This window comes from Rhodnius prolixus, unplaced genomic scaffold (assembly GCF_049639745.1).
Source record: "Rhodnius prolixus isolate KJV_2025 unplaced genomic scaffold, Rpr scaffold_7, whole genome shotgun sequence".
Lineage (NCBI taxonomy): Eukaryota > Metazoa > Arthropoda > Insecta > Hemiptera > Reduviidae > Rhodnius > Rhodnius prolixus.
The window spans coordinates 19,087,447-19,110,521 of record NW_027411582.1 but is presented as its reverse complement, the minus strand read 5'-3'; the positions used below and the strand labels follow the sequence as shown (position 1 = coordinate 19,110,521).

Below are 23,075 nucleotides of genomic sequence, written 5' to 3'. Positions count from 1 at the left end.
TAATTGCGATAATTGTAAGCAAATACCGGAATTTAAGTAATTGCAGGCTAAAGATATTTCTGACATGTATCAGACGTTTGTATTCTCCAATATAAAATCATTCTCTGTTCACAAATTTAACACAAAGTATGCTAGACATGGATCACGATTATTTCATTAAAAGATTCTAGTGTAAACATTTACTCTACTTTCTCTGACTACTATTTACACAGTTGTAGGTCACCAAGTTACTTAAAACTCCAAACGTTTGGGTCTTATTTAATTTTAATCCTTTATTTTACGTAATTTGGGAATTCAGCCTCATTTTTATATTTATCAATATTACACTCTGGCAAACCAGTACAATATACTAGAGTGGCATTTTAGAGAGAAGCCTAATAACCCCTCTCAAAACTAAAGAATTTTTACAAAAAAGAATATTAGAAAATCCACATATTTTTTATTTTATTTTTGTCCATCTTTCGATCTAGGGACTAGATCGTAATTGTCAATAGCACAAGCCCAGAAGATGACAGCAGTCCAGGCATGCCCAAATAAAAGATTTACACAGTCAATATATGCCAAAAATGTTAATTGATTATTTTTAATATATTATAGGTTTATTAATGTTATTTATTTTCTTTCAGTTTCAAATTTTGGTCATGATTTAAACGAACTAGAAAAGGATAATCGCAGTATTTTTGAACATATGGAAAGGTAGATTTGTACCTCGGAGGGAAAAGGCACCATGTCCATTTTTTTCGATTTTCAGATTTTGGCATCATTTTACAAATTTTTTGTTGCTCTTTCTACAGGTTTAAAGCACTATGTCCTATGTTTACTATTAAGCGATTTATGTATTTTTAAAAAGCACCATGATACTTCGTTACTTAAGGGTAAAAGGCACTACATGGGCATAAATTTTTTTCACAATGGAGATCAAAATAAAATATTTTAAAATATGGGAGGTTAAGTGGCCATACCAACTGTAATAATTATGGTGAGAAGTACAGGAAAGAGTACAACCGGAAAAGTGGAACAAAAAATGAATTTGGAAAAATATCTTTATTTGGCTCCCCTGTAAAATTTACTTTTGGTGACATGGTGCCTTTTCCCTCCGAGGTACAGTTATGAAAACTAATTGTAGTAAAAAATAATAATTATAATAATAAAAAAAAATAAGCGAAATAAAAATATAAAATTTAACTTTTATTGAATTGAAAGGATTGTAGAAGAGATGATTAAAGTGATGACTAACTTCCTTCATTATATCTACTTTCCTTGGGTGAATTATTCGAGGAGTGGTAGAAATGTACAGAAACTGAGCGCATATCTTTGGAAATTATCTTGTGAGGTATGATCTACATTATCAGATAAATAGTCAATTTCTTACGATGGGACAGTAAATTATTTTTTACCTCATTAAATTGTCTTCTTCATTACCATACAAAGCGAACAAAATTTACGTTTTTATGCAAATAATCATTTCCTTCCTTTCTTTGTTTTTTCCTAAAATTAGTATGCCACAATGAGAAAGGTTATTTAAATATGCTCTTGTTTTGACCTTTCTTATCAGTATGCAGCCAATGAGAAGGAGGAAGAATTGTAGGTTTAAAAATAATAAAATAAACTTTTTTAAGTGCACGATAACCATCATTGGAATTATTTTTAAGTCCGAACAAATATCTTTCTAATAATTTCATATTTTAAATTTGAACCCTCCTTTTTTTTTATAATATAGACATATTTTTTTCGCATTTCGAATTTTAGAAGAAGAGTTTATTGTACCTTTCTTATGAAGCAGTTAACGGGAAATAAAATTCAATTTTCAGTTAGCACATAAATCTTAGTTTGGTTATGGGTAGGATCTATATTCTGATTTTACTGAACTACTACTTTACTTTTTTTCTTCTCAGCTCAATTAACTACGTGTTATTTTAATTTGTCACTTCATAGGCTTACCTAAAATACTTTTTTCTCCAACCGTAATTATTTTGAGATTTTATTAAAAGCAGAAAGTAATCTTCTTTGTTATATGCCTGTAATTAAAAAATCAAAACAACAGTCTACATCTGCAAGAGTTGATAAAACGTAAAACCTAACATTTACTGCTTCCCAACTTGGATAAGATTTGTCTTTATATATTTCCACTATTATGACCAAAATTTTACGCTTAATTTTTTTAAATATTATATTGCGTTGATAAGGTTACAATATTTATACTTCATTCAAACATAACGTATGGATAGTTGATGGAAATATCTTTTTCTTAGATTCTCCACTAAAAATAGCTAGCTGTAAAACCTGATTTTATACGGAAAGTAATTTCGGTGTAAGTAATCACAATACTATCACACACTATCACCAATGGATTGATGCAAATATATTTTCTCCCACTTTAAGGAGGCATCCAAAAAATATAAAATTCTGTGTAAATTCAGATTCAAAATCAAGCAATACTTACCTATATTAACAAATTTTTAGGTACCTTTAGAATTTTCGTGACCCTGTATCTCGTTTAAAGTGAAGAAATTTATAATCAAATTATTGGGCTAAGAAAGAAGTCGTCATAAATTGATAGAACTTTTTTTTTACAGATTTTGAAAGCTAGAATAGAAACTAGAAAAGTACTGGGAGGTAGGTTTTATGCCATTGTTTACCAGAAACAAATTGTTTCACATTTTTATAAATAAAACTGTATTGCAGAAGAAACAGATGGGCAACCAACCTGCTACTCAGATGTGCTCATACAAAATGCGAAAGACTACAAACTGTCTTGGGAAGAGACTGGAAAATTTGCTACAGATTTTCTTGTAGCTGTAAGTAAGAAATATTTAATGATAATAATGGGTAACCTTTTTGAAAATAGTTTAAATCATACTTCTGACGGAGAAACATTAATCAACTAAAAATGATAAGAAATAGGGAAGGGAATAGCCACTCGTAGCGAGCTGGACTCCCTGGCTAGCTTGAATGTGGAAAGTCAACCCAAAGCAGTCTAAGGAGGAATCAGCTTTTTAGTTTAATTATTAACAACAGGATTTTGATATAATTATGATAAATTTGCTGTAGGGATTCGACACATCAGCTGTGACCATATCCTACATTATATTGATGCTGGCTATGTATCCTGAACATCAAGAAGCTGTCTATCAAGAACAAGTTGATATTTTAGGAGAAGATCCTAAAGTAGCACCAACATGGGAACAATTATCCAACATGGTTTATTTAACTAGAGTGGTAAAAGAAGTGATGCGTCTCTATTGCCCACCTGGAATAGTAAGGCATGTCAGAAATGATTTAGATTTAGGTAAGATTATCAAATAGAATTACTTGCGGTTTATGACTTTATTGATCTTAGATTAGATTAGATTAAATTTGGGTGGCCTCAGGGCCTACGCCACTGCGACCCCTTTGGGTCTATTGTGGCTCCCCTAACTTTAAAGCTCACCCTCCAGACCTGTCCTTTTAATTAGACTCTTAATGCTGGAGAGCGACTCTTGGGTAAAGCTCACAGGCCTTGGTTTTTCCTCCCCGAGAAGTAACATCCTTAGCCAAACAAGCCCCTCACACTGGCACAACACGTGCAGTGCTGTTTCCTCCTCTTCCTGACAGAACCTACAAAGGCTATCATCTGCCAGGCCCATGCGATGCATGTGTTTTCTGAGTCTGCAGTGGCCAGTTAATAGACCTACAATCATCCTGATAGCCCCACGGCCTTGGCGGATTAATTCTGCAGTCAGCCTCGGCGAATAGCCTTTAATAAACTCCTTCGCCTGTCTCTGTCCAGTGGTGGCAGACCACCACTCCTGAGACCTACTCTGCACCCATAAGTTAATGGTCGCAGTCTTAATACACTTCGGAACCCCAAAACAGGGCTCCGGGCCAACGAAGTATCTCGCAGAGCCTTCCCGGGCCAATAAATCTGCCGCTTCGTTACCCTTATGTCCTGAATGACCAGGTACCCAGACCAGAATGACCTTATTTTGGTCACTAATTTCCTTCAGGGCACCCAGACAGTCCCAAACCAGTTTTGAGTTAACCTGATAGGAACTAATTGCCCGTAGAGCAGCCTGACTATCCGAGAAAATTACGACTTTAGAATTAATAATTCCTCGCCCTTCAATCTCGGTAGCACAGAACCTAATTGCAGCCAGCTCAGCCTGAAAAACTGTAGCTAGCTTCCCTAGGCTAACCGAAAAGCTACATTTCGGCTTCACCCCGTACACTCCCGATCCCACTCCCTCCTCCATCTTGGAGCCATCAGTGTACCACATTGAATCTCCCACCACTGGGGGTCCACGTCTCCAAGCCTCCCGGTCTCCAATACAGACTTTGAACGGCTTGTCGAAGTTATATTTGGGAGTCATAGAATCCGAAGGCAGGCCCAAAATAGAATCGGCCTCCAGCTCCTCATATAACTCTTGATATGCTCCTCCATGCCTGACGGTAATAGGAGCTTGTCCTTCCATAAGCCTAACGACAACGGCCCTTACAACGCCTTGAATGTATATGTGCAGTGGGGGCAGATTTAACAAAACCTCCAAGGCCGCAGTAGGGGAGGTCCTCATGGCACCGGTGACACTCAGGCACGCTAGCCTTTGAATACCACCGAGCGCCCGTACTCCACCCACCTGCAAGGTTTTTGCCCACCAAGCCACCGCCCCATGTGACACCATGGGTCTTACTACACTCTTGTAAATCCAGAGTGTCATCTTAGGGCTCAGTCCCCAACTTTTCCCACACAGCCTTTTACAGTATCCTAAGGAAACTTTTGCCTTATGGGAAATCATGTTTAGGTGAGAATTCCACGTGAGCCTTTTATCAAAGATAACCCCAAGATACTTGGCCTCCATGGACAAGGGGATAGTAACTCCCCCCAAAATTGGTTGCACCAATCCATCCAGATTCTTCTTTCTTGTGAAAGGAACAACCCTAGTCTTTTGCGGATTGATGGAGAGACCCTCCGCTCTACTCCATCTATCCACAATATTAAGCGCTCTCTGTAAGCGCTCCGAAACCGTATAAGCGAATCGTCCCTTAACAACCACTACCAGGTCATCAGCAAAACCCAAGCAGTGGAAACTTTCCGCCGTCATTTTCACCAAGAGGTCATCGACCAGAACTGTCCACAGAAGGGGGGACAAAACCCCCCCCTGCGGGCAACCCCGCGCCACCCTAACCTCTACCGAACAATTGTCTAATGTGGCCATAACAGTGCGGCCTAATAAATTAGACTTGATCCACTGACAGATAGTTGGCGCCAGGCCTCTTCTTGACAGGGCATCAATTAACGACATAGGCGAGACATTATTAAAAGCCCCTTGTATGTCTAAAAACACGGCCATTGCAAATTCTTTGTCCTCTTGGGACTTTTGAAGTAGCCTGTTAAAGTCATCCAACGCAAGATCCACAGACTTGCCTGCCTGATAGGCATATTGACGATCACTAAGAGGTTGAATTCCTAGGATATCGTCCCGAATATGTCTGTCTATAAGCCTTTCCAATGTTTTAAGTAGAAAGGATGACAGACTGATCGGCCTAAATGACTGCGGTGCTTGGTCCCCTAATCTCCCAACTTTGGGAAGAAACACGACCTTCACCTTTTGCCAAGTTTCTGGAATGAACCTCCAGGCCAAACAGCCTCTGAGAATTCTACACAGGAATGGCATCAACACCTCCCCGGCCTTTTGCAAAAAGGCTGGATAAATTCCATCCGGCCCCGGAGATTTAAAGGGCTGGAACCGTGCGATCGCCCATCGTAACTTGTTTGGTTGAACGATGTGCGTCGCAATCCTCCAATCCGCTCGTGAAGGCCTTCTTGGCACCTCCGAGCAAACCTCCTCGCATCCCGAGGCCGATAGCCGAGTGGATCCTGGAAAATGGGTACTCAAGAGTAATTCCAGGGTTTCCTCCATCGACTTAGTGTAGGTTCCGTCTTCTTTAACAATGAAACCTACTCTGCCCGCAGTACCTTCTTTCGCCAAGACTTTATGTATTCTGGCGCATTCTGGGGTATCTTTAATATCCTCACAGAATGACCGCCAGGCGCTTCGCTTGGCCTTCCTTATTTCCTTATTGTACTGCGTCAGAACTTGTCTATATGAATCCCAGTCTTGGTTGTATTTGGCCTTATTGAATAGCCTTCTCACCTCTTTTCTCCTCTTTTCGAGGTGACTATTCCACCAGACTGTTTTCGACCTTTGCGGTCTGATCTTATCCCGGCAGTTTTCCTGATAGGCCTCTAGTATCGCCTCATTAATTTGGACCACTGCCTGTTCAATGCTCTCCGTCCTTCTAACATCAACCTTGAAGCTTGATAGGGACTCTGTGAGCGTTCGGTTAAATCCCGCCCAATGCGTTTCTCTAGGGTTTTGCAGCCTCTTGATAACAAGGGGCGGGACGCATATATCGAATCTGATATGTCTATGATCAGAACAAGACGGCTCATCCGATACATGCCAGTTAACTACGTTATTTGACATGCAACGCGTGGCAAGAGTTAAATCCAACACCTCCCTTCTAGTTGCAGCCACGAAAGTCGGGACTGATCCTATATTAGACACATGCAGCCCCTCACCAGAAATGAATTCTAAAAGTAACTTACCTCTGGCGTTGTCGTCGGTGCTCCCCCATGCAGTGTTGTGTGCATTGGCGTCACACCCCAGTATCAGCTGCAATCCCTCTCTCCGGCAGTGGGCAACAATGTCGCCTAACAGAGACGGGGGGCAGTCCTCATCACCGGGAAAATAGGCCGAGCAAACTATAAGTTTTCTTGGTCCTCCTTCGGTGTTGATGTTGAGAAGTGCTGTAACAAGATCTCCGGAGCAAAGCTCCGGTATTAGAGTACAGCTCATTCCATCCCTAAACACTATACAGGCTCTAGGTCTAGTAACAGACTTGCTGTATAGTGTCTTCCCCAGCTTGGGATTAAGGCCCCGGACAAGCCCCCCATAGCACCATGGCTCCTGCAGTAGGGCCAAATCTAGCCCTTCGCTGTCAAACCTCTTACACACCACAGCCGAAGCAGCCCTAGCGTGATGGAGGTTTGCCTGCACCACTTTAAGTACCATGTAAAGCGTCCGAGGTGGGTGGAGCGACGTCCTGCGTCTCCGGGACTCCCCCCCGTGTCTCCACGGATTTTATCATTCGCCCCTGGCCTTTAGGCCTCTGGGGTAATGATCCGCTTCCACACGGTAGGTCGCCCATGGAGATCTCCATCGCCTCCACCCCTTCCTCCTTGGGATATCCTTCAGGTGGGCAATACGGACAGAGCGTTACTGAGGGCCTCCATTTCCCCCTCCAAACCACTCTGCCCCCCTGGCGAAGACTCTTTATCAGGGCCTGTGGCCTTCGTCACCAACTCCTCCTCATCCCTTGATGACCTAGCCTCTTCCGGGCCCTTATACTTTGGGGTCTTAACTCTGAACTTGATTTGTCCCCAACCGAAGAAAGGAGACATATTCAGCCTCCTTAATTCGTCTATTGAAGCCCTGTCCATGGAAAACGTCCACACTCGACCGCCTTCCACGGGTTTACAGCCCCAGACTTTCCAGTTGTCGGTGCGCAACTTGTCATTGCCCACCTCCAACCGTCTAAGCACTATGTCAGCCTCCAAACTATTACCCTGCTCATCGGGGATGAATACAACTGCGGTTTCAGGCCTTGGTATATCCTCCCCTAACAGCGGCAATAGCTTGGCCCCCTCCCAGGGTCTAAGTTTTGGGACAATGTCCCTAAGCCATTCTGCACTGATTTGATCAGCACAGGTGGCCAAGACAAACCCCGGCCTATACATGCATTTGGCGAGCCTAACCTGCAAGCTACCCTTTGGGATTTGGTCATATTCCTTCAGCACAGCGTATTGGATGGCGGTAAGCCTCTCCGGAGCTGAGCCTCGGGGTACCCCTCCTGAACAATGGCAACTTTGACAAAGGAGAGGGCCTCGCTGTAGGATTGCTCCCCAGCCCTGGCCTTGGCCTTCTTTGCCGGCTGCCACTGTTGTGGAGACTCCCCCTCCGACCTGGGTCTTTTAGCTGCCTCAGAGGTATGCTGAACCCAGCGGTTAAAATTGTCCCTTAAGACCTGCCTTTTGGCCTGTATGTATTCTTTCCCAGCCTTAACAAGGGCAGCGACTCTCCTTTTGGAGCTTCCCGAGATTTTTGCCGAATGCACTTCAGCATCCGCCATCATCTCGATAGCCTCTAGAGAGTCCGCCCTAAAGCCTTGGGATCCCCCCTTAGTGACAGGTGTCCTGGGGTTTTCTGCCCCGGCTATACCGACAGGAGGAGCATTCCCCTTCCCTTTGCCTCTACCGGGTCCTAACCTTCTACTCTTCTTTCCCCTATCAGCGCATACAGGTCCTGTGGCCCCTGTTGTGCTAGGGTGCACCACTGCCTTGGCCTTACTGGATGCGGAACCATCGGTTCCTCCATCCTGGCCTGTGGCAATATTTGGTGCCTCTAGGTGTAACGTATGGAGTTGTTTATGTGGTGCATGTTGTTTATGTTGTTTGTGTTGTTTTGCCTTTAGTTGTGTCTGCTGTGGTCGTGGTTGCTGTTGAGGTGTTTGTTGTTGTTGTTGTTGTTGTGTGTTTGTGTTAGTGTCGGTGTCAACATTTTTAGTTTTTAAATCCTTCTCCATAAAATTCCCACGAGTAGCTAGGGATCTAAAAGTCCGCCCGACCAGAGCCCCGCGTGGCCGGGTAAGGCTACTTACTACCGGGGGGTCGCCTGGTACCCCGGAGGATCCGTTTTCGGCACGTAAAAAAAAAAAAAAAAAAAAAAAAAAAAATCGATCTTGTCCTAATTCTTGAATTTCTTAATAATTTTTAGTCTACATTAAAATTTACATGTATTAAAGTACATTATAGGATTTATTTGTTTACCTTCTATCAAATTAAAATAAAAAGAAAAATAGTTTTTTTAACTGAGAAAAATTTATAAATAAATGAAACCGAAATGTCTCCTCTTATTACACTTTTATTGCTTTCAAATTGCGCAGTAAGTATACTAAATAAAAGAGGCGTGAGAGTTTATACATTATTAAAGTAAAAAATAATAATCACTTTCTCAATAAGATTGTTCCTGAGAACATTTTACGAAACATAATCTCATCAAGCTATGAAATAATCATTAATAACTGAAAGTTTGCTAAGAAATTGATGCGCCAATAATAACTTGAAGTTATTATCATTAGATGAATTACTTTCGTTTTTGTGACTCTGCGGATCTTGTACAAAAACTTGAATTTCTAAATAATAAAACAGAATAATTTATAAATAAATGAAAGGGAAATAACACCTCTTATTACGCTGTTATTGCTTTCAAATTGCACAGACAAGTACCCTAAATAAAAGAAGCGTTTTAAATGCAAACGTGAGAGCTTACATTATTAAAATAAAAAATAAAAAACGATGTAGCACTGCTATTTTTTATTTTTTGAAGAAAAAAAAATTAAATTTTTAAACGTCATTCCAATTTTTTTAAATTTATTCTTTTTTATCACTAAATAAATGTGAGATTTGTTAAAGAAATCTTTATTTATAGGACAAGACTACAAACTTCCTAAGGGATGCACGGTTCTTATCTCATTCTACTCTTTACATAGAAACCCAACTTTTTGGTCACAACCAGAAAAGTTCTATCCAGATCATTTTCTGCCAGAAGAGTGCGCAAAAAGGCCGAAAAATGCATACTACCCATTCAGCTGGGGACCAAGGTCCTGCCCAGGTTAGTCAGAATGTTGTATATGCATATTTAATATTACAAAATAACAATAAACTTCTTCTGAGCATCCATGCTTTTTCAGCATAAAATTGTAAACATCTGCTTTGATATTGTTAATAAACTGGTCACTTTCTGTATATTGCCGGATAAATCAATTTCCCCCCCCCTCAGCTAACTGAAAATTGTACTGACACTTTTCGTAAATTCTCTGATGCAATCAGATACGTTGGAAGAATTACAATTAGGGATGGTTTATATCTATCTGTTATTAATGTTTTATTATTATTTATTTTTCTTTTCAGGTAGTGTTTATGCAATGACTGCAAATAAGACTCTTGTATCAACTTTAATAAGGGAGTATAAATTTGAAACTGACTTAACGTTTGAGAATCTGGATTACAAGTATTCTTTGTTAGTTGAGGTCAGCCAAGGATTTATGGTGAGGGTCATACCAAGAAAATGAAGGGACAAATTGAAGTGAGCAATAATATCAATTTTTTTTTTTTTGGTGAATTTTATCAAAAATAATGTTTTTTACTCAACCAGATTTTCGCAAGTAGTACATAATTTTAGAGGCAACAACCATGCCTTCGAAAAAAAAATGTTTGTTCAAAAAGCGTTTTGGCGATTTTTTTGGAGATATTTTGGCCACAACATTCAACCGTATTGTGAGACCTAAACAGCCAACAATGGCAAAAAGGTTTGCGGCTATTCCTCGTTATTGTTCTAACGGTTGACATCGGCCAAATCTCAACAGAAATTGAAAGCTAACTATTTTCTCCAAAGCTTATTTTCAGACACATTTGGAGCCCTGAAAAAATTTTCTTGTTTCTTCAATGAATAGATTTATTTATTTATTTTTTCTCATTAAATTATTTTTTATAGAGTTTCATACATAATGACGATTAGAAGGATTACGCTTATTCTGAAATTATAAAAGATATTCCCCGATTATATATATGAAATAGTTCGTCCTAATTCCTTTATTTCTTCAAGAAATGTTAGTTTGTTCTATTGACAATATTATGAAGATTTCAAATAAGATTCATTTGACATCATTATTAGGTTTGAAATAAAATTATGACTGGAATTCTGAGTTGTGGTTATATTTTATAAATAAAGTAAATATTGAAATTTAATGGTTGCCAGTACTAACTGAGTGATGATTCAAATTGTGACACAATTATAATTAAATAGGACAAATTAAATATAATTAATGTAATACACGTAGAATATATTACAAGATAAAAATAATTTATTACTGCAAAGTTACAATTCTATCCTTTGCGTTCAATTTTAACTAGACTGTATTTTTTAGTAGATTAGTCACATCTTGTAGTAGAAAATGATGCTATGCTTTTCTATAAAATTTTTAATAATAAAGTTTTTACTTTTATTACATGTTTTGGTGATAACAACATCTTGTTGTCCTTAGTTTATATAAGATATTAGTGAATAAAAAGTAAATGAAAGAAATGTAATTTTGGATGAAAACGGATTAAGACAATTAAATTTTAACCTTTCCTAATATTAAACAATTTTATCAGCAAAATAATGTGGATGAAATAGTCGAATAAAAAGGGGTAGCAGCGGTAAAGTAAAAAAAATCATTAAAATAAAACTCAGTCATGCTGTGATTAAGTATGAATTCACCTTATTGTGGGATATCTCTTCCTAGAGACGTTCCAAACAACAAGAATCTGTGGAGTTCAGGAGAGCAGTAATCAGAGTGTAAATAAGTCTTATATAACATATAATAAGTAAATTATTACTTATATTACTTATATATTAATATAACACTATCTTTTGCTTCAATATTTTTTATTCTCCAGGAGTTAGGAAATGGACTGATCAAATCAGCAGATTATAGGATTATAGAGTATAGTGGAAGCTATAGGATTGGGATTCTATAAAAGAAAGAATATTTCTTCATACTTACAGCATTAGATCTCTCATCAGTGAATTCTTCTGATAGTATAATACAATTAAGGTTTCAAGGCATTCAGTTAATGAAGGATATGCTATAAACAGTATGATGAAGTAAACCACTAAGTTAGAAAACAACTGTATATGGTAGAAGTACTTAAAGAATTTCTTACAATTAAAAAGTTGTTCGTTAAAGAATGCATCTTTGCTAGTATATTCTTCAGTCCAAAACCGGTCTGGCCAAGAAAAGGAATTGCGAGAAAAGACGGTTACGCCGAATCGCCTAACAAAGAGCCCAATCTTACATACTAAAGACTAAATCCTGAAGACCTTCTGCTATAGCTTTTGTGATTTAAGAAAGCTTTGCTGAAATGAACTGCTGGAAAATTTTATACAAATACATTAAGAGATATAAAAAGGATCATAAGATTAAGATTAGAAAAGGAAAGGGACCTATGCCCCAAGGCACCGCAGACAAAAGAGGCTTATTGTGCCCTCCTCTTAGGATCTAACATAGTAGACGAAACCTGACCCTACTAAAAAGGTATATTCTTCTCTATACTGTTTACGTCCTCTTTTTCTGTCCTATATTCCACAGGAGGTTATAGCGAAGCCGTATTCCGTACATTCTACTTCTTGCTCTGTTTTGCTTTCTTTCTTAAATTCCAACTTATTAAAAGAAAACTATCACATTAATAGTTTTTAATATTTATTTTTCAGAAACATTCCAATTCGTAATCGAACTGTGTAATACATACGGCATACCAGACTTGGAATAATAGTAACAAATCAAAAACACATTAAGGTTTACGTATTAGTTAAGGCGTCATATCATTTTAAAAAAGCGAAAACGTGTGTGTAACCTCTGAGCAGCAGGATCAGCTTGGGATTTGGACTTAGCTATCAGACTCTGCTTGCGCCACTTGTAGTTATCTAGTGAGCCACGTTTTGGCCACCTTCTGTCTTAAAGGATTTTTTATTTTAAAAAATGGCTCTTAAGATTGTGGTTGTATTAGAAAATTATATTTCTGAAAGTCTTAACTCCTAAAATTTAAAATTGTTATAGTTTTAAAATTCAAGAACGGGATGTAAGTCATTCGTTTACTTAATTTTTCAAGTTAATTGAAACATTTTTATAACAATTATTGATTACTCTTGTAGAATGTAGGTTAACACTTATTTTAATTTCCAGTACCTTCCTCTACGGCCATCTTGGCTACATAATGTGCCCTTCATTCCCTACAATACCAACATGGGTTTCTTGCGTTTCGTATTAAGTGGATACAATTTTAGTGTGGCAACGCAAATAATATGATTTCATAATCATCTAGTTTGTTAAAAAATATACTAAGGAAAAGAAGATAACTTTTTTTTTTTAGAAGAGAGTCTAAAAAAACCGCCTCGTGGGTTAAAGGTGCCCGTCTACGAAAAGATATTTGAACATCCTCATGTGAGATTTAAAATTATGGAATAAATAAAGGATATCATAATTGAAATTCGTAGAGATTCTACCACGATATTTGATTAAAATTAAATTAAACTTTAAATAAATAAACATTAGTTTCATATCTTCTGTCGAATTAGCTCATAAATATGAAATCTAGTTGCAGCGCTCTGACCTTAAACTTAGCCCAGGCAATTGGCTGCCAACGACCCTGGCCTAGCAGCCGCTGCTTAGGCAGACTTGCGAAATTAATCAAGGTCTTAATAAATTAAAACTATGGGATAGAATTATTAATATGTGTCCAGTTTTTTCCAGTGACGTTCAATTTAAAAAATATATATATCTAAAGAATCTAGTCTTATTTATGCCAATGCTTCGATATTATATCATCTAAAAGAATTCGAATATTTTAGGATTACATTTTATTAGATATAAAGAAATATTATACAAAGTAAATTTTAGTTGTGGAATTATCTTTAAAGTTGGGACTTTTGGTACACCGTTTTTGGTGGCTGACTCATTAATCCAAAAGGAAGAAAGACTATAGCCAATTTTAGTCATTATGACTAAAATTGGCAATAGTCTTTCTTCCTTTTGGATTTTATATTGTAAGAACCTGAAAACCTGCATTTCCTGTGACAATTAATAGGACAACAGCCTCTTATTTACTCTCACAAAATATTTTAAGAAAGTAAAAACCTGTTTTCATCAAAAAAACATTAATCAAGGTCAGTGAGATTTAACATCTTGCCGGACTAGTGTGAAGAACCAGTTGGAAGGCTTTGCTTTTTGTACGCATAATGATGACCACATAAATATTACATGATCTGTTCTCTCATTTCCATTGAAACTGTAGACGATCTTTTTAATAATGGAGAGGAAAAGAATAATAAAATTTGAAATCTAATCGCATAAAAGCGTTACCTTTTGTAGACTCCAAGACTACCTAAATTATTTTCGAAAAATAATGTATAATAAATATAAAATAATTTTGAATTACTTCTTCAACGAATGTTGAAGAACTATAATAAATGCTGGTCACTTTTTGAAGCCTTCTGCACTTACACCACTGTCCAACTCCAGTTGCGATTACTGCTTGGTAGTATTGTGAGTCCTGAAGCTAACCTCAGAAAGGGAATTGTTGTAGAGATGCAGCCCGCTTTAGTAATTCTAATTTTGAACTGGAAAACTCTCTTTAAATTTTTATTGCTCTCTTATTGATCAGTGTCCTAAAAAAAAATTGTTCATCAATTTCTCATCATCAATCAGCATAACAATAATTTCTTGCTTAAAATATGTTGAATTTTTTTTTTTTTCGTGTTTCAGCCAAATGAAAATTAGTTCTTATTGAAATATCATTTGTATTTGCCAAGATTTTAGCTTTAATTGAAAACAAAATTTAAAGTATATTATTTTAATAAAAATCTCCATCAATTTTCACTCATTAAAAAACTTAGCAATAAGAGATCTAATTACTACTTTGTAATCTCTTTTTAAGGATGCTTGATAACAACCGATCATTTCCAAAAACAGTTTCCTGTGTACAAAAAAGCTTCCTGCATTTCTGTCATGAAATTGAAATATGATAATTAGATTGTTTTGCTACATTAAAATTGGAACTTTTCCTGAAGTGAGTTCTCCTAAACATATTCTTAATATTTTTTAATTTTTACCACGATTCAGAGGTAAGTCGGCTATTTGGAGCAATTCTGATATAAAATTGGAGATGAGCGATACAGACACTTTATAGATAAAATGATTTCACTAGCTATTGAACATAAATATGTTAAGAAAAAAATAGTTCAGTACTGAAGGAAGGAGAAAAACGAATGAGGTGAACGATTTTTCTTTTAAAAGTAAAAAATAAATCTCAAGGAAAGTCACATCACATATATATACAGGGTGATCCATTTAAAATGCACCAATAGCTAATAACTTTTTAGGAAAGCGGAATTTCAAAAAAACGTACGAAGTAAACTATTTGTTATTTTTAGTCTAGTTTTCAAATTTTTCAACCCCAATGCTGTATCTTTATTTTTGGTTGAGTTACGGCCAAAAAAACCTAATTGAGGTTTCATAAGGACCACTGGTTTTGACAATGATTATGAAAAGTACATAAAAAATGCTGTTAACTTCGTTTCGATATCCCTAATATTTGTCGAGATATTTAAGATCAAAGTTACAATTTTATCTATTCGTGATCTGTTTTCAATATTAATTTTCCAACAGAAATACACGTTTTGGGAGGTCCTCTGGCTGCAAAAAATGTTACTGGTGACGCAAAGAACAAAAAAAATAATAATTGAAGATTTTAAAGAATGTAGAGAATGTAATGGTTGTAGGAGAATCAGGATAAATTTGTTTTATCATCAAATAAAAGCAATCATCACATCATTTTAATGTACCCCGTATGCAAGACTTCTTGTCCTATGATTACGGTAAGAATATCTTGCCAGGGAGGAGTGGGTGTTGGTCTAGTGGTCATGAGCGTGGTTTTGTAAGTGGGAGATCCCCAGTTCGAATCCCGCGGGTGCAGTCATTCACAATACTTAATACATCATAACACTTTTTTAAATAAAATGTAGTCATACGTGGGATTCGAACTGGGGACCTCCCACTTACAAAGCCACGCTCTTGACCATTAAACCAACACCCTGGCAAGATATTCTTACCGTAATCATAGGTGAAGAAGTCTTGCGTACAGGGTATATTAACATTATGTGATGATTGCTATTATTTGATGATAAAACATATTTATTCTGACTCACCCATAACCATTACACTACACTACATTCATTAAAATTTTCAATTATTATTATTTTTGTTCTTTACGTCACAAATAACATTTTTCGCAGTCAGAGGACCTCCCAAAACGTGTATTTCTGGTGGAAAATTAATATTGAAAACAGATCACGAATAGATAAAATTGTAACTTTGATCTTAAATATCTCGACAAATATTAGGGATATCGAAACGAAGTTAACAGCATTTTTTATGTACTTTTCATAATCATTGTCAAAACCAGTGGTCCTTATGAAACCCCAACCGGGTTTTTGCCCGTAACTCCACCAAAAATAAAGATTCACCATCGGGGGTAGAAAATTTGAAAACTAGACCCAAAAAAACATATAGTTTACTTCGTGGGTTTTTTCGAAATTCCGCTTTTCTAAAAAGTTATTAGCGATTAGTGCGTTTTAAATGGATCACCCTGTATATAAGATCGCTGTAATTATCAAATGAATTTAATGATTATGACTTCAAACGCTTGAAAAACTAGAAATTAAAAACAATAAATAAATAACCACATCATTACGTAAAAGATTTTAATCTTTTATTTATCTTGCTTCATTTACGGAAAACCCGTAACTGCATTTAGAGAGAGGGAGAGAGAGAGGGAAAACCCCCCTTTCTCACTCTTGTGGGAAATTTATTTTTAAATGGGAATTTTGAAAATTAGATCAAAAAATAAAAAAGGAGCTTCTCTAAGGTACCGCCTACCTTGGTTAGCTTTTAATTTTTATCATATAATAAGTTCTTACATTTCTATACTTATTTATATATGAATTTTTCAAAACTTATTAGTAATGTGCCGAATTTTGGTTAAAAGTGTATAAAGTTAAGTGATGGTTTATCAAGTTTAGTAATGGAGAATATTGACTAACAAATCAAGATGAAAACATGGGAATATTAGTGTTATTGGATAATGCTGAGATTTTATCTAATAAGAAGTTACTAAATAAAATTCATCGAATTGCTTAAAATGCCATGTACCTACTTAGTCAATTATTTTTTAATATTATATTTATTTTACAAACATAAAGTAGGATATTATGTTTGAGTCAAATGATTACGTTTGATGTAAATAGAAAGACGCATGCTTCAAAAATTTAAATGCATATAAATTATAAATATAGCAAATATTTATGTATAATACAGAACAATAAAATAAAATATGCTACTAAAATAAGAAATGTTTGTACATATCAATCTTTACTGGAAACCCTATATTTCTTTTTATTTTAGAATGCTTTCTAGAATATTTAAAATCTAAAATTTCATAATTCTAGTTAATTGTAAACAATAACTTCGTTTAATGCCTCTAGTTTATTGTTTAATGAATGGCCATAATCTTTATCTCCAGGGAGAGGATTAGCTATGCAGTTATAGTAATGGATTCTCACGCGGAAATCATGGGTTCGAATCTAGGGCTGCTGGCTCTTTGATTTTCCTCTTTCTTGAAGCTTCTGTACAGCATACTGTTCTAGTAATGGAACAGTGTTGTATGTAACAAGAGAACACTGTCCGGAGGGTCGGCAGTGCACTGAAGAAAAAAAAGCTCTGGGCGCCAATAATCTCAAGATATTCAAGCGCCTTAAATATCTTTATTTCGTCACTTCTGAAAAAAAAATAGGTTTTCTAATGTATATATTTTGTATTAAATAAGTAATAAAGCCTCTTAGATAATCTCTCTTAGATATCTCTCCATCGTAGATAGTTGCAAAATTTTTTGAATTAGGAAGCAACAGTAACTGGCAAGTTACTTCAAAATCAGTAAAGTTCACATGTTATCTTTGTATTATGACATTAGCTTTCACTAATGCTAATAGAGGAAGCATTTACTTTCGTAAATATTCCAATAGACTTGTCAGTGTCAAGACTGAGAGACATAGGATTTAGAAGTGCGTTAAAAAATGAAGTGATAATTTGAATCTTTCATCAAGTTATTATTAAAATTCACTAACCAGTTTGAATAGGGATCAAGCACATCCTTGATTACACTGTTATGAGATTAGTAATTTCTGTAACAATTTTTTGTTTAATGTTTGGTTGCCCGTTTTCGTTGCACTTTCTAATGTGCTTCAAGAAGTTATTTAAAAGAAACAACACAAAATTTTGTTTCATAATAATTATTATGCAAATATTTTTAATCCCTTTTATTTTAAGTCACGCAGTTTACAAAGATATTTTGCAAGCTAATTTACCAAAATCTATAGCATAAAATCAAAAACTGGGTCACCAGTTTTTATGCACTAAATACATGCATTTAATTTGATTATCTGGGCAATCTAGTTCAACTAGACAATTTTCTACAAATTTTTGTTGTTGTTGGAAGTCTATAGTCAAATTTATTTAATTTGAAGGAGTTAGGATTCCACTTAATCTTAAACCTTTTACGAGGCGTAAGAATTCTATTTTTATATAAATTAGTAGACGAGTAATCCATATCAACTATCTTAGTTGATTAAAAACAACTAAGAGGTTTTATAATTTTTAATTCTTCTGTTTTATTATCCCTTTTAAGATATGTCTGAAATTTAGTTATGGAATTAATAATAATAATAACATTAATAAGGGGAATATTTAGCCTAAATGTGAGCACATTAATACAGGACAAGCTAAAACAGAATTTGATAAATTAAGTGGTACTACATTACTAAGTACAATGAAGAAAATTTACAAGTATCATCTTATTATTTGCCTAAAGATATTACAATCAATAATTTATCTGGAACTAGAAAAAAAGTATTTGAGTACTTTAATAATAATTGTTATACTAAAGATGATTTTAGGCAATCGTCATTCAGTGTACCGAAGATAGTTGATATGGGTTACTCGTCCACTAATACACTCAGTGACAAAAAAAACCGGACACCTGTAGTTATTTGTTTATCTTCTTTAATAATTAGGTACAAATGTTAGCAATGATCTTTGAGCTCAAACTAATCATTGCAGACTAGTTGTTTACCATTTATCAGTGATACTTTTTCTTTTAAAGTGTTTAAAACGGATTTTTTATTTTTTTCTTGAGTCAGCTTATCAAGTGAGTTTTTTAATTTTTTCAAATTATATTCTTTGATTAAACATAAATTTTTGCAAAAATTTAATTAAATTGATTTTTTCCCCTAAAATGATGGTTTTAAGTCGAGATCTTGCCCGGGCAGATGCTTTGGCCAACGAAGGGCGTAGCGTACGGTACATCGCTCAAGTCATAGGTGAGCCGCGCTCTACCATCCACGATGGCCTTCAACGACTTAGGACCACCGGAAGTCTCGATCGAAGAGAAGGTAGCGGTCGACAGCGATGTACGTCGCCTAGAGACGATCGTTTTATTACTCTTGCAGTACTGCGAAATCGTCATGTGACCGCTCCCGAGATACGTAGCGAACTACAAACGGTCCGTAATGTCAGGGTGAGCTCTCGGACAGTCATTAGAAGGCTTCAAAAGAATAACTTAGTCTCTAGACGTCTCGCATCAGGTCCTCTTCTACTGGAGAGGCATCGAGTAGAAAGGAGACTTTTTGTAAAATCAGTATCTCCATTGGACACTTGAGCAATGGGGGAGCTGTTCTCTTCACAGATGAGTGCCGGTTTGCTTTGTGGCAATCAGATGACCGGGACCGTGTATGGAGAAGACCTGGTGAGCGCTATGCTTCATGTACCATGCGAGAATCCCAACCTTTTCAAAGGCAGCCAATTATGGTATGAGGTGGAATCAACACCCAAACCCGTACCGAACTAATTACTATACAGAATGGATCTTTGACTGTTCGACGGTACATTGAAGAGATTCTTCAGGAAGCAGTGGGTCCCATTTGCTCCATTTATTGGGGATAACTTCGTGTTAATGCAGGATAATGCTCGACCGCATGTTGCTCGAATTGTTACCCATTACTTGGAGGATGTTTCAATTACTACAATGAATTGGCCAGCACGTTCTCCAGACATGAATCCCATTGAAAACTTATGGGACTTGTTAAAGAGACACCTCAGGCAACTTCCGTCACCCCCAACAAATGTTATCAGCTACAAACTGCTGTTGGTGAGTTATGGGATGCTGTTTCACAAGATTAAATTCAGTCGCTTATTTACTCGATGCCTAGGAGACTGGAAGCCATCCGAAGGGCCACAGGAGGTAATACGCAGTATTAGAAATCAACAAGGTAATAATTGTTACTTAAATTTCAATTTATCACTATAAAGATTTTCCGGTGTTTACATAATTTTTCTGTAACTTATGAATTTCTGATCTGATTGCATTAAAATTAACTTATTCAGTAAATTATTACATGCGTTATAATTAATACATAGATAAACAATTGGAATTAAACGAATAAATACAAATGTGCGGCTTTATTTATTATAAATATAAGTGTCCGGTTTTTTTTGTCACTGAGTGTATAAGCCACCACCAATATTGTATATTCGTCCTTATACTAGTGAAAAGAAAGACGTAAATGAGAAGTAAGGCACTCAAATGACAGCCACATACCATAACGTGTAGGGTTAGAGTTTATTATAGGTTCTTGTTTAGTGGTCGTTTGTATAAAGAAAATGTTTGATTTGTTTTTGTAGATGGATGCAAGAAGAATACAATTTTTGTGAAAAACTTAATTCAGTTTATTCTTAAAAGTTGTGGCCAGCCTGTTTCCTTGAAATAACTTTCTGCAAGAATATTTATCTATTAAATAAATAGGTTAAAATTTGCCTTTTTTGTTGCCATAAATGGAGTTTTCTTGGGAAGATAATTTTCGAACTTCTGGAATTATATCACAAAAATGTTTCCGGAAAGAACTATGTATAGCTGTAAATACATTAATTCAAGACAACATTTCTCGAAATGTTGAAAGTTACGATATTCGTAACAGGTGTAAACGAAATGTTGGTGGTTTGACCAATAAAATTAAATCGAATTGGTTCAACGGATTGTTTAGGGTATTGACAGTTTCCGGTTTGCTCAAGAAATTCGAATAAAAGGAGATCAGATTTTTCAATGACAAAAAAGGAGCGAAGCGCCCTTAACCCATTTAAAAATGTGGTGGTGGAAATTGGCTATAAACCGTAACCGTACGTGTATCACTAGTACATATGCATGCCAAAGTTGTTCTCTGCATTTCGTGATCTCCGTAAGGCAGTGCTTCCCAATCTATGCGCCGCGGCTACGGTAGAAGTGTGCCGTGGCAAAATATAAAAATAATTATAAAATTATAATGGCGTTGCATTAAAATTAGTTAAAAGTTAAAATAGTATAACCTCATATTCCTATAATGAAATAAAACATAAAATTATGCGAGTATGTATATGCACTGAATTCGAGTATGCAGGACAACGAATCAACCATACTCTCTTTTACTGAGAGTAAAACTACGCGCATTTCGTCAGAGTCTTCGAATGTGAAGTCACATGAAATAGAAGCAACTAATTCAGTAGCTATGCTTCTGTTGAAGTTGATCCTGGTGCAGTTGAGTTACATGACATAGTTATTGAACATTTATCATAGTTGGATGAGAAGTTGCAACACTACTTTTCAAGTCTAACTCTTTTTTGACAAAGATTGTATCAGAAACCCATTTCATATCCAAATTGATATATCTGGCGTACAATTAATGGAAAAGAAACAGCTTATTGAAGTTGCAGCTGAAAGTACACTGCGATTGAAGTTTCTGGAAATGAATTTAGTAGAGTTCTGGATTATGGTTGAAAAAGAATACACATTGATAGAGGTAGTAAGGCAGTCGGAATACTGCTTCTTTTCAGCACTACTTACCTGTGTGAGAAGGCATTCTCCAGCAATGACACTGATCAAAACGAAACACAGAGAGTGTTACGACTTAGAGTGTGCTTGTTAACTGACGTTAACGCTTAAATTGAAACACTTTCACGGACCTTGCAAAGCCAGCCGTCGCATTAACACACTGCTGGTCACTTGACTAGCTAACTGTTAACTAAATTAGTAAAATATGTCACAGCTTTCGTTCTTCTTTATTGGCTGTTTAGTTTTTGGTAACTTTAATCTCATTTAGAGGTGCTTTTAATCATTTTCTTTTAGTTACAGATTTTAAAATTTTACATGAATTACAGGCACTTCTTGACATCAATAATGGGCATTATAATAAAGAATTTCTTTGTCATAAGATTCATTGCTACTGTATACATGTAGTTAATTGTACTGACAGAGAACGGTACAGACGGATGAATGATTGGGTTTGTTATTATTGTTACAGCCTGCCACGAAAACTTGTATTTTTGTAGGATTGTAATAGTGTTGTTATTACAGCACTAGTTGAGCATAATACGTCATTTTCAAAATGAAATGGGAGCATTTCAGTTCCAGTTTGCCGTTTTCTGTTTGGTATCTGACTAATGAGCAATGATCAGAAAAAGGTTGGGAAGCACTGCCCTAGAGTAACAAAAATGCGGCAGGTACTAGTTTTGCCATTTGGAATACCCACTATCTGCATGGAAAACCTCTTGGGCAGTCTTTAAGTTTTATTAATTCTCTAAGAGAATGGTAACGCCTTCAAATCCAGTAGTTAAGACCTGCCGGCTGTTTCGAAGGATATCCATTCATCTACCTCTCAGTGCTTTTCTGTGCTAGCATACTAGCCAAGCTTTCCAGTGAAGCCGATAAAATGTTTTATCAAAATTGATTTTTCACTTACACATTCAGGGCATTGAGGTTTAAGAAAAATCGTTTGTGAAACCTTAACACTCGTTAAAGGAAAAATATTTTATTAAATTAAATAAAACTAGCCTGTGAAAATTTTAATAGAAAATATTTGGTTATAAATTAAATTCAATGTAGAAAACTTGGGGAGCCAATAATTAGTTGATTTTGAATGAACTAGTGTACCTGATTTTACCCCCACTCCGATGTAGGGGTTCTGATTCAAGGTTCTTCTTACTTCTTAAAAACTAAATGATTGCCAAATTGTATTCTAGTTTAATCTAAATCGATTACATTGATTTTATACAAAGATGGTTGTTTTTAGTATTTTTTGTTTGATTTTAGTGATATACGTTGCAAGGTTTATAATACAAACTCTTAGATATGTAATTAGGACTGCAAATGTAGCTGCCAATATACCTGGCCCAAAACCATTGCCAATTGTTGGAAATGCTTTACTTCTCTATCGTCTTAGATCTCCTAAAGGTAATATTTTATTTCGTTTATTTCGGCAAGGTTAGAATTTACTATCATTTAATGAAATCTTTGTCCA

The 23,075-nt window shown here is 35.9% G+C and overlaps 3 protein-coding genes across 9 annotated transcripts in view; all 3 read left to right on the top strand.

The window, feature by feature from the left end:
- The window catches only part of LOC141447121 (cytochrome P450 4C1-like), a 39,484-nt gene extending 28,381 nt beyond the window's left edge, over positions 1-11,103 (top strand). For 4 of the 5 annotated variants that reach the window (XM_074114336.1, XM_074114333.1, XM_074114329.1 and 1 more), the window contains 7 exons: positions 627-696; positions 1,204-1,333; positions 2,577-2,616; positions 2,686-2,798; positions 3,052-3,289; positions 9,528-9,710; positions 10,010-11,103. In XM_074114336.1, the coding sequence (XP_073970437.1) occupies positions 627-696; positions 1,204-1,333; positions 2,577-2,616; positions 2,686-2,798; positions 3,052-3,289; positions 9,528-9,710; positions 10,010-10,170 (935 nt within the window). In that variant the 3' untranslated portion in view covers positions 10,171-11,103. The remainder of the gene's footprint in view (positions 1-626; positions 697-1,203; positions 1,334-2,576; positions 2,617-2,685; positions 2,799-3,051; positions 3,290-9,527; positions 9,711-10,009) is intronic. The other variant, XM_074114330.1, reaches the window with a different exon arrangement.
- Positions 11,104-18,988: 7,885 nt separating this feature from the next.
- On the top strand, positions 18,989-19,408 carry LOC141446591 (uncharacterized). Its single transcript, XM_074113134.1, has one exon. The coding sequence runs from the start codon at positions 18,989-18,991 to the stop codon at positions 19,406-19,408; it is 420 nt and encodes a 139-aa protein (XP_073969235.1).
- A 3,380-nt stretch (positions 19,409-22,788) lies between these two features.
- The window catches only part of LOC141447119 (cytochrome P450 4V2-like), a 37,545-nt gene continuing 37,258 nt past the window's right edge, over positions 22,789-23,075 (top strand). For all 3 annotated transcript variants that reach the window (XM_074114325.1, XM_074114324.1, XM_074114323.1), the window contains exon 1: positions 22,789-23,008. In XM_074114325.1, coding sequence (XP_073970426.1) covers positions 22,834-23,008 — 175 coding nt within the window. In that variant the 5' untranslated portion in view covers positions 22,789-22,833. The remainder of the gene's footprint in view (positions 23,009-23,075) is intronic.